Consider the following 12,202-nt stretch of genomic DNA (forward strand, 5'->3'; position numbering starts at 1 on the left):
TTTTAGCTATTCAAACGGCTCCAAAGAATACTATTTGACGGTAAGTTTCAAAAGTCGATTAAGAAAATTGCTATAGATATGAAGAGATTATATAAAAATAAATTTATAAATTGATATAATTTTATATGATGTATTAGATATATTTTACAATAAAAATTTTATTTTTGTATAATTTTTTTAGGACTAAAATATTTCTGGTCGACCAATACTCTTCCTGAAACTATAACTACAGATATATAGGCCAGACACGGATGAAGAGAACACCTAAAGTTTGAAAAACATATGAAATAGCCCCGACCGGCAAAACCTACTGTACCAGGTCGCGACCTAACATTGACCCACTGTACCCGTCAGCACGTATAGCCTAATGGACCCCCACCACCTATACACGGCATAAACAAAGGGCAATTTCGTCGTAAAACGTAGACGATTAGTGGGTCTCCATTTCATTGCCGACGGGGTGGCTTTGGCCCCACACGTTACGACAAATGCGCGCGGGAGAAGAAAATTTACCGCAGTTTCACCGTCGATCACGGACACTCTGGGATGAAGTCCAAATCCTAGCCGTTAGATCCTCCAGAGAACGGGGCTGACCGAGCGCAACCGTCGGTGACCAATATATTTACAGGAACAAACTGTAAACCAGGGTTAGGAGACAGCCGTACATGACCATCCTGTGCAGTTAAGGTGGCAACATATATAGGAGAGAAGAAACAGTAAAACAGTCAAAGAGAGAAACAGAGAAAAGTGTTATCTATATATAATGGTTTCTTTAAGAGCTGTGTATATAAAACAGACATGCTGTGCAACAGTTGCGTTCTTGCCTCGTCCTCTGGTTTCTTTGGCTTTTTTCGTTTTTCTTTTTGGTGCTGGTTGGTTGGTTGGTTGGTTGGTCCTTTGATCTTTTCCCATGTATGTTTGTAGAGCGCTCTAGCTTGATTTGGCTTGCTTTGCTGAAAGAAACAAACCAGAGAAGAGAAAGAACGTGTGGGAGATTGACCAAAAGGGTTGTGAGGTTTCTTTCTCTGCCCCCTTTTTTTGGTGGAGAATGAAATGATTAGTTTGGAGCCGAAATAAGAGTGTGTAAAAGCGAGCGAGTGTGTTTGGGGGGAGGAAACGCAAAGAAAGAGCGGGCTTTGGAGGTGCTTGTTTGGGTGCGTTCTCCTGAAGGTGATGCGTGTTGGGCCAGTTTAGTTGAGCATCCTTTTCAATATAAAGTGTTGTGTTACGGAATGTTCTAATTGGGGAGGGGGATACATTTAAGGCTGAGATTTTGAGACCTAACTTCCTGAAACTGATTTTTATTTTTTGTTATTTTTTATGAAAAAAGCAAAAAATACAGGAATTTCATGGGCGTGAGTTTCAAGGTCCAAAGTCTTGGTTCCGAATTTGAGCAAGGTAGAAATTTAAGTTGCTCCCATTCAGCTTGAGTGACAAACGCATAACGATTGGTTCCACAAGCTCTGTCAAAGGTGAACAGGCGGGCATGCAAGGAATCTAGTAGTTAAACCGAAGGCTAATTAGGTTCATCGAAGAGCAGAATACGAAGTGCTTTTTCTATCTGTAATTTCCTCGGAATCTTTGAGAAAATGGGTTCTAATCCAACGGAAATGCAGGAGCCGAGCATCGACACCGACAAGCTCAGCTACGAAATCTTCTCCATCCTGGAGAGCAAGTTCCTCTTCGGCTACGACGACCAGAAGCTATGGATCCCCAAGCCGATCACTCCTCCGGACACCGAAGCTCAGCCTCAAGCCCATGCCCAAGTCCAACCCATCACCATCGATAGTAGCGTCTCGGCGATCAAGAACCAGAGAGGGAAAATCTGCATTCTCAGCATCGACGGCGCTGGCATGCGGGGCATTCTCTCGGGCAAAGCTTTGGCCTATTTGGAACACGCGCTCAAAGTGAAATCTGGTAATCCAGACGCCAGAATCGCCGATTATTTCGACGTCGCGGCCGGTTCTGGGATCGGAGGCATTTTCACAGCGATGCTGTTCGCCACGAAGGACCAGAACCGTCCAATTTTCAAGGCCGAGGAAACTTGGAAGTTTCTGGCTGAACAGGGAAAGAGATTTTACCGTTCCTCCTCTGGTTCGGGTTCTAACGGCAGTGGTTTCTTCCGGCGGCTAGTTAGAGGTGGCTCTTCTAGCTCTGCCGGCGTGTCCACGGCCGGTTTGGAGAAAGCGATGAAAGCGGCTTTTATTGAGAACAACCGGAACTTGACGCTGAAAGACACGTTAAAACCAGTGTTGATCCCTTGCTATGACCTGTCCAGCACGGCGCCGTTTCTTTTCTCCCGTGCGGACGCGCTGGAGACCGACAGCTTCGACTTCAGGCTATGGGAGGTCTGCCGAGCCACTTCGGCGGAACCGAGCCTATTCGAACCGGTCCAAATGCGGTCCATCGACGGCCAAACCAGGTGCGTGGCAGTCGACGGCGGTTTAGCAATGAGCAACCCAACCGCCGCTGCAATCACGCACGTGCTACATAACAAGCAAGAGTTCCCATTCGTGCGAGGGGTGGAGGACCTGCTGGTGCTATCTATAGGAACGGGTCAGTTGGTGGAGGTGAACTATGACCGGGATCAGATCAAGAACTGGAAGGCCAAGGAGTGGGCTCGACCCATGGCTCGGATTTCAGGAGACGGCTCGGCGGAGTTGGTGGACCAGTCCGTAGCCATGGCCTTCGGCCAGGGTAGGAGCAGTAATTACGTGCGCATTCAGGTAAGGCCGCTCGCTTGCTACATTCTAACGTGCGCGTACCGCATTTAATTAAAAGTACAGTATTACATTACACACACTACATAAATATTTGTCGCCTCGTTTATTAAGTTCTAGAATTTTGGTTGGATTCTTTGGCCGGTTTTGGCGCAAAGAGACACTGTTGGCCAGCCTGGTAGCCTGGTAGTGCACAAGAACTTTGTCATTTCTTGCTGATACACTATACACACATATCCATAGCTCTCCGTGCATGTAAAGATACAAAATTTATATGGGTGGAATGGCTAACATGCGCCGGAGTTTTGGGTTGATGCAATTAATGTCGGTCTTTTGTAACGTATTGTTGTTGGTGGTTTCGTATGTTACTGGTTGGCCAATAGGAGCAATTTTGGGGGGGGGGGGGGGGGGGGGGGGGGGACCTGTGCCTCTGCGTGCGTGCGTGCGTGGGTTTTGTTCTTAGAGCCTTGGGGTTTGCACGTGATGGATGGAATTGGCACTGCTTTCTTTGCCAAACAAAGGGGTTTTGGTTGAATCGAGATCTTAGTTTGTTTAGCGGGTTTCGGTTAAGCCCATATATTTTCATCAGGTTTAAGTCCCTTCTTTAAATTTTGCTGTCTTGCGCTTTTTGGTGCCGGTTACTTTAAACCTTAAAACTAAAGTTGATTGATTGTCCGAGAAATTCTGCCTGTTTTGGCTTCTGATCACGCCTTATGTGCAGCAGTATTTGCAGCCATAAATTATTATTGTCCCTTAGAATTAAAAAATTAACAATATTCAATAGTTATTAAAGCTATTGAGTTTGCAAGTTTGTTCCCGAGTATCAAACTCTAAAGTTTCCCATCTGAATTTCAATTTTCATTTAATTATGTCCCCTATGGATAATCCAACTGCGGCCCAGGTTTAGAACTATTAATTTAATTCTATTTTTATCGTTACATAACTCTGTTAATCATATTACTTCTGCGTTTTTTGGGGGGTTAATAAAAAAGTACTCTTGCCAAATTAAACCAGTTGAAAATTGCTGTCTTCTTTATTTTGCTGATATTTTGACTTTTTTTGGGGTAATATAAGAAAGTACTCTTCTCGCTGAAAATAGCTGTCTTCTTCTTCATCTTGTTTTTGACAAGTGGATCATAATGGTCATAATATTTACCCTTGGGTGCAAACCAACCAAAAAAATATTTACCCTTTGTAAAGCCACTCTATATCTTAAAATCTTAATATTATTAAAAAGGCCAGCTATGGTATCTATCCCATTTTTGGTGACCATGTACCAGAGCTTGGTTTCTTATTTTGTTGTTTTCCTGCTATTCTAATGCACAGCAGCTCGATTCTACATGAGGAGCACAGTTGAGGGTTTTCCCCATATTTGGATAGCTCCTCTCAATTTACCAAATATGTCAGCTCCTTTTTCCTGCACTGGCATCCAATAACTCCATTAGACTTTCTCATTCCTGCTCTTAAATAGAAAAGAAGCAATTTTGAGATTTTTACCCTCTGGTTCATGCAATATAACTGTACGGATTTGCTTCAAGGGAAAAATGGAGCTCAATTAGGGCTTCTCACCTAATGTAGTTGTCAATTAATATCACTTGTTGAGTCCTATCACCTCCCTCCCCAATTGGTTCTTGCCTAAGTAATGGACGCCAATACTTAAGCTGGGCTCACTCTCACCATTGTGGTTTCTCACTTCCATGTTTTTGGGGTTTTTATATTTAACTGAAACACAAGTCTCACTAATGTATAATGGCATGACAGGCAAATGGTTCTAGCTTGGGGAGGTGTGGAGCCAATGTGGATACAGACCCAAGTCCCACTAATGTAAACATGCTCACTGGACTAGCAGAGGAGATGCTAAAACAGAAGAATGTTGAGTCAGTGCTCTTTGGAGGCAAGAGGATTGGAGAGCAACGCAACTTTGAGAAACTTGACTGGTTTGCTGGAGAACTGGTGTTGGAGCATCAGAGGAGGAGTTGCAGAATAGCTCCCACTGTAGCCTTCAAGCAAGCTGCACCAAAACCCACCTAGACTGCACTACCAGTCAATGCCACAACCTAAAAAGGTAAGCATTCCCTTTCTGCTACATTTTAATAAGTTCCAATTATTTAATATCAATTTCAAAGGGAGCAATACCAGTGGACCATATTAGAATTTTGAAATGATCTGTGGGGAAGGAGTCCGTCTTAATATAGTTAATATCACAGAAGGGCCACTGAACTGCCTTGTATGATTGGATTCAATTTTAGCTTTGACTTTGATGCTAATATGTTAAAAGACTATGGTCGTTGATGCCATAATTGAATGACAGTGTACCTTCTTATCATTATTACCTGTGCCTAATTTACCTCTTCAACATGGAGATGAACAATTGGATATACATCTACAAATTCTCATGAAGCCAAAAAAAATTTCGTAATACTGTTCAGCTTTTTTTGTAAGTTTGTGTAAATTTTAGTTTCCCTTGTTACCTTGTATACGTTTGCGTATTTGGACTGTGGTAGTCAGTTTCTACATCCTTGTGTGCTAATCATGAACATTTCCTTCTTTGTTTTTCTGGTTATACTTCGTTTTAGATGATGTGGGGTTCATAGACCCCGCTGTTGTCAGCCCACCGACACTATTATTTGAAATAGCCATGGGTGACATTTTAGTCATTTAGAATGAAACACCTGAAAAAGTTTTGTTGGGAGGTTACTTTTGTAATTTGGTAGATACCCAAATCATTGTGGGTGTCCAAAGTGAAGGCATTTCCGTGGTCCGGAAGAGAGTTTTTCCGGTTGATTATGTTTGGTTTGACCATTGGGACTAAAATTATTTCTTTGCTAGTCTGACTTTGGCCTACAAAATCACATCGACTCTTTCCGATTTTTAAATATATGTTATTAAGTATTTATTATTACCGTACTTTTTAAAATAAATTATTTATTAGACATTGTGTCTACTTTAATACGAAGTTAATGACACTTCAAAAAAGATTATTTTATTTTTTTATTTCAATAACAGTGCCATTTTAACTTCACTCATCATGCATTTCTTATCCGGTGTAATTTTCATGTGTTTCTGGTACCTTATGCACTTCATCGAAGACTGTCTGTCCCATTTAGGGCTTTTAAATGATCAACTGTGTCTCTGAGGTGCAGGTGGAAAAAATATATCTGAAATAAGAAGAATGAAGAGAAGGAAGAAGAAAGGTAATATAGTAGCAGCTTTTACTTTATGGAAGTGAAGTAGAAAGACAATGGGAGGCCAGTGAATCGAGTGAAAAGGACAAGTAATGTTAAAAGGGCGGAAGATCTCATGGGGATACTTTGCCTGCTAGAGGACAGGCATTGTGGTGTCCACTCCACCTTTCTACAATGGCAAGCAGCCGTGAAGAAAAAGCTAGTTAGTTCAAGCTTTTCAAGGTCAAACAAGTATCAGGTGTGAATCTTTTTCATTTCAAATTGAGATGGTAGGGTGGGAAAACTGTTCCATATTTCTTCCCATGCCTACTTTACTTTTCCCATTTTTTTTTTCCTTTTTCAAAAATTGCTTTTTTTTTTTTTGGTCATCCCGGTCTCAAGAAACTTGAGTGTGGGGGTGGTGGGCTGCCTTGTGATAAAAACCCAGAAACATGCCAAAATTATTCTTCGTCAGACTTTGGTCTTTTTATTTGTCGGTTTTTTCCTTCTTTACTTGAATATAGATTGTAGTGGTGGAGAAAGAGATTTGAGAATGGGATGCAGTCTTTTAGCAGCCGACCATTCATCCTGAGATTGGGATTGATGGATGTACCAATGTGGCGGATAGTAGTTGGACCCTTTCTACAAGATCACAAGTAGATTTTTATCTATAGGTTTTTGTGGGTCTACTTGAATTTTCTGTCTTCAAATTCTGATTATTATTGTTATCAACAACTTGTAAATTTCTGCGTGGTAAGAAGTGGTGGCAGTGGTTGATGTTTGGCTCAATTCTCTGTACCCTGTTTGTTGAGTTCGTCTATATAAAGCTTTCTTTCATTATTCTTATCATGATTAGCTTTGTTGGTTGCCCCTTGTTGACTATGAGCAAAGCTGAGTGGACACTTAAAAGACACATTGATGGGAGGATTTGCTTTGCTATTTTTTGGTTGGAAGAGCTCGTCTTCCTTCATGCAGTAGGGTCGGCCAGGTTGCTGCAAATACTTAGGTTAGGTATTTGGATAATCAAATAATTTAGTGATGACACTTTCTGCCTATCTCGGCTACTTTGTCTTGTTCTTCTTTCGCAGAAGATGCAGGTTAAAATTAATCAGTCTTCTACATCTGATTTGAAACATGGAAATGGGTTTCTTCCAGGTTAATGCTCTGCAAATAAAACTGATCATCATGATATGATGCAGTGTCTTCGAATGGCACGGATTCTCATTCCTTTAAAGTTTTATTTATTTATTTATTATTATTTTTTATCCGAAAGTTAAAAGAGAAATAAACACAAGAATTAAGTGTTATTTGTTGGGACATCAGCCCTAATAGTGAAGGGTATTTGAACCCCCAACCATAGACCCAATAGTGAGGGGGGTTTAGGAGCTTAGACCATTTATTAAAATCTCAATGGATCATATTTTCCTTTTATCTCTCTTTATTTTTATTTTTTAAGTAAATTTATCTAATACAGTAATAGCCACTAACTGCGACTCTTTTCTCTTTACCTTTCGCTATTCCCAGCGTGATTCCGTGTTGGGAAAACTAATGATTAGACTTCCTTGCTTTTTGTTGCAAGCTCTCGTGATTAATCATTTCGAGTTTTCAGTTTGATATTTTGGAATAAGTGATGATTTTATATTGTATTACAGTAGAGGTCTTAAATTTGAATATTAAATCTACTGTATTTAATTAAACATTCTACGTGTTGGGTCATATATTGAGGGAGAGTTTGACCTATACATAAAGAATAGTATTAAGATATGAAATAAATAATAAAATTTTATATTTTACTATCAGCTTAACCTTTTAAAATAAGTGGTGATTTTACAAACAATTATAAAATATCAATAAATTCTAAATGACATTTGTTTAGAATTTGCCAATTCAGAAAATAAAAAATAAAAAACTTTAAAATTCAAATAAGAGAGGTTGAGCCTCAATTAAAAGAATGTATTGGTTAAAAGAATGATGGTCTTGCTCTAAGCATGACATTGAGAGGTTAAAAGAATGTCTGAGAAATAGGTGACAACTATCTTTTCCTTGTGGCGTGTTTGGATCTCTTATTTTTTAGGAACAAAAAACAGAACAAGAGAATAAACAAACAAACAAAACAAACAAAAGATTAAAAGTAAAGTTTGTACGTTCTTTCCAGCAATACCAATGAAAAATAAATTAGCAAAAACATTTTCCTTGAGACATGGAGAGCCCTCACTACTTCCGCCACCGATAAAGATGCTATCAATATCATCATCTCCATCCAATCATCAATATCTGTATTATTCGTTGCTAATTACACTTGTAGTTGTTGGAAAATAAAACCAAAATAATTGTATCCATACACTACTCACCCTCTGATCAAATGAATGACTGGTTCGTGAAATCATGTCCTTTCATTTCCTTTTTAGTATTGATAATATCCAGGTCATTTGCATTAGGTCTCCATCTCCATATTCATGTATTGGTTATCTGGAATGAATTAAAATCCAATATCCTATAGTTAATTTGAAAATAAATATTATCTCAATCCATTAGGAAAAAAAAAAAAAAAAAACTTTCCGGTTGAGATTCTCCCTATTATGAGAGTGTTTTTCACTTGTAAGATGGATCGATGTAGCGTGAAAGAAGAAAAACAAGGAAAGAGTAACATGGACAAATGAATGCGTTTACTGTAATGGACATGCGAGGAATTATGTCCAATTCGGCATCATTATCGACAATGTACAGTAAATTAAAGGCACAAAGCTCGATTAGACCAAAAGGAAAAAAAAAGAAAAAAGAAAAAGAAATTACTCCGTCTTAGCAGGCTTTTTTATGCTTAATTTTCCAATCAAGACCCTACCAAAGTCTCAAACCAAACATTTTCTGTAGCAAATATCAAAGTGATTCCCTTTTGCACTTTGAGCAATCATATTAATATGTTTGTCAATACCTATTGTCCTATTGTTCAAGTCCTTTCCGTCCTATTTCCCCAAAAGTTTCTCACTTTCCTTTGCTTTAATCCTTTTCCCATAATCCTTTTCTAGACAATTTAGAGGGTCTGTTTTAGTGATGATGTTGATTAGTTATATTCTTTTCTGACTGGTAAATGATAGGTATCCTTATACCCAAGTTGTTTGTCGATATTTGAATCTACACTACTTAGTTAATTGAATAAGTGCATTCACGTGATTTCTTCGTCGTGTACTTAAAAAATAAAAGAGATTTCAAAAAATACACAAATAATTTCGGATTAAGGTTGTGTTTGGGTAGTGAGGTATTTTGTAAATAATAGTAAAAAAGTAATGAATGAATATTGAATAGTAGTGAATAGTAATAAAAAGAATGTAAAAAATAATAATAAAATAATAAATAGTAATGAAATATACTTGAAAATACCTCGGTACCCAAATGTTATGACTCACTAGGTAGAACTCACTCTTAAAGACCGACTTACAAGGGAAGGATGCCTAGGAGCTTATAAACCACAAACCAATTTCATACTTAGTCGATGTGAGATCGTAACACCAAACTAGACCTAAGACTGCCCCAAAGAGCTAAGATTTAAAAAAACAAAAACAAAAAGGAACCGTGAACAAACTGTCCTTATTTTTTTTTTTTTCAGTCAGTGGTTGCATGGAAAAATACATACAAACCATAGAAAAAGAAAACAAAAAAGACTGCTAATTTTTTCTTCTTTTTTCTAAAGATATTAAGAACCATGTGTTGTAGGGTGGATAAGTCGGGCGATTAGTCCAAATTCGTATTCTGGTGCCAAGTCCTTGTTAAAGACGTGGAGGGTATGTTCTAATCTGTCCTCTTGTTTATTTTCTCTCTTTTTTTAAATACAATAAAAAAAATGGTTTTTTTGTCGCTCTCCTAGCTAGCTTGATGATACGCTCCTTCTTTCTAAAAATAATACAATTCATGGTCGCCCCCATCAAGCATAAGTACGCCTTTTCTTTGTAATTTAGTATCCATGCAGTGGATGCATGAACTTTTGCTTTGGCCTCTTATTATTGCAAAAAGGCACGTCCTTTCTGAGCATTAGATCCACCCCTTTTCATCTTATTAATGCATATCCTTATCTTAATGGATTAGGACGTTTATGGAGCGTCTAATCAAAGATGACTCTTACTAAACCATGAATTAGAATTATATATGTAATGGGGTCATGAATATGGAGGTGATGATGGAGACTATACCTTATTGAATTATTTTGCTAATTGAATGATTTTATTTATTATGCTTATCATCGGATGGTTACAACTTACAGGCTTAATAATCTAATGTTTACTGAAAATGACAACAAAAAATGATGGCTGTTTTGGACGTGTTTCACCGCCACCGCCTCACGATCACCTGCAAGCAACGAATAAAATAGTTTGGGGGTTCGAGAGAATGCCTCCGATGCAACATAGAGTAGCATTTCATAAAAAGATTAAAATTTTTTGTGCCCCAAATCCCCTTTTAAAATAGCATTACTTTTAAACGAGTTTTAGAACTATTGAGAAAGCGTAAAATATGTCTTAGGGAGACGGAACATCTACTGGGAGAAGAAGAAAGAAAAATGGGATGCTAGATGAATGTGTACGTAGTACTCACAGACACTGCAAATTACGAAAACTACAGAGCTTCCCTGACATGAAGAAGGTAGGTGTTGCGGGTTTTTCAATCATGCAATTTGTTTGTGATGACAGGAGTAGAAGAGAAAAATAAAGCAAAAACAACAGACCAGGAAAGGAAGGTGTTAGGCATTTTCAATTACGTAATTTCATCATAATGCTTGAGCCAGACAAAAAGAACAATAATTGTGACAAGAACGAACGTCCGCAGTACACCATGGATGATTGACAAGAAGCCAATTAGACCAAGTCAATGCTCTGCTAATGGCATTATTTTCGAGCATTTCTCGTTAAAAACGATGATGAGGACAGGAAAACCGAAAATGAGACAATTTGCCTTGTTTGTTTTCGAAAAACATCTTATCTCATCTCATCTCATCTCACCTCATCATTACAACTTTCTCAAATCTCCACAAAAAATAAAATAAAAAATTCAACTTTTTCAAATCCCAAAACAAAAATAATATTAAAAAATATATTCTAACATTATTTTATTCAACTTTTTAACTTTAATTTCATCTCAAAAAGGCTTAATACAAGCTTTATAGAGTTTTGGAATCACTCAAAAACTCCGAGCAATTATTTGGTTACTACGGGATGGGTCAGGCAAGCCCCCAACGGAACGGGCTTTTCCTCCGAAAATTTACTACTCAGGTTCGGGCGTAAAAGCTGAACGGATTTTCGCTATCCTGCTCCGATTATATAACTTACATTTACAAAAAGAGGACTGCTATTGGGCTATTGAAACGCTCGGATACGCTTTTTACATGATATTATTATGTAATGCAGTGTAATTTATTAAAAACACATACAAAAAAAAATATATTCAAATCTAAAGGACGTTCGATAATACAAAAAGATAAGATTATATTTCCTCTAATCTTTTTTTGTTTGTATTTTTAATTTTTTATAATAAATTACGTCACATGACATGACATTACACGTCAAGAGGGTCATTTGAGCGATACGTTTCAGATAGTTAAATAGTATTATTCTTTAGACAAATGCTATAAAAAAACCTTACGCCACACATATTCACCTAACCGACATGTGATTTGTCATTTTTATCTTATTTAGACACACATGTTTAAGCATTATGGTAAAAGAGTAAAAATAATAAATGACATGTTGAATAGCTTATTGTGTGTGATGTAAACTTCCTTTCAAAATTTCCCTGTTGTTATAAAAATATATCATACCGAACTCATCCTTGGATGCTACAAATATATGGGCCTTGTCTTGCGGAACGAACTTTCTGTTCTTCTACCACTTGTAACTTGTTATATCACACGTAACTTTGTTGTAGGATTTATTAAAAAAAATAAAAATAAAAATGCCAATATTTTTTCAGTAATGTTATCTACAGTAAGTGCCACATAATCATTTTGAAAAAGAGTAGAATCTATCATTAAAAAATTATTTTTTTCTTTCATGTGAATCGTATTTATTCACTTTTTTTTGAAGGGATTGTGTAGCGCTTGCACACTTCATAATTGTAAATATCATTTCTCTAATTTGTATACCCACTTTTATAATGTATTGATTGCATAAAAAAAACAAGTCTATAATTAGATTTTTTTATTAAAAAAGATATTCTCGTAGAAAAAAGCAATGGCTAGAGGGACGGACATTCTTCTACAAGCGATATAGGATCAGTCGATTAGAATTTAGAGGGCAAAATCACAGAATCCTTCAGATGCCATAAAAATAAAGC

The 12,202-nt window shown here is 37.6% G+C and overlaps 1 protein-coding gene across 2 annotated transcripts; it reads left to right on the forward strand.

Moving 5' to 3' along the window:
• The first annotated feature begins 745 nt into the window (after positions 1 to 745).
• Positions 746 to 6,721, forward strand: LOC121264291 (patatin-like protein 6). 2 transcript variants are annotated; one of them, XM_041167421.1, is made up of 4 exons: positions 746 to 1,142; positions 1,331 to 2,726; positions 4,482 to 4,785; positions 5,864 to 6,721. In XM_041167421.1, the coding sequence occupies exons 2-3, from the start codon at positions 1,590 to 1,592 to the stop codon at positions 4,749 to 4,751; spliced, it is 1,407 nt and encodes a 468-aa protein (XP_041023355.1). In that variant the 5' UTR covers positions 746 to 1,142; positions 1,331 to 1,589; the 3' UTR covers positions 4,752 to 4,785; positions 5,864 to 6,721. The 2 variants fall into 2 exon arrangements, with proteins under 2 accessions (XP_041023355.1, XP_041023348.1); XM_041167414.1 differs by having other exon boundaries at positions 746 to 2,726.
• Positions 6,722 to 12,202: the final 5,481 nt, after the last annotated feature.

Source organism: Juglans microcarpa x Juglans regia, chromosome 1D, assembly GCF_004785595.1.
Source record: "Juglans microcarpa x Juglans regia isolate MS1-56 chromosome 1D, Jm3101_v1.0, whole genome shotgun sequence".
NCBI lineage: Eukaryota > Viridiplantae > Streptophyta > Magnoliopsida > Fagales > Juglandaceae > Juglans > Juglans microcarpa x Juglans regia.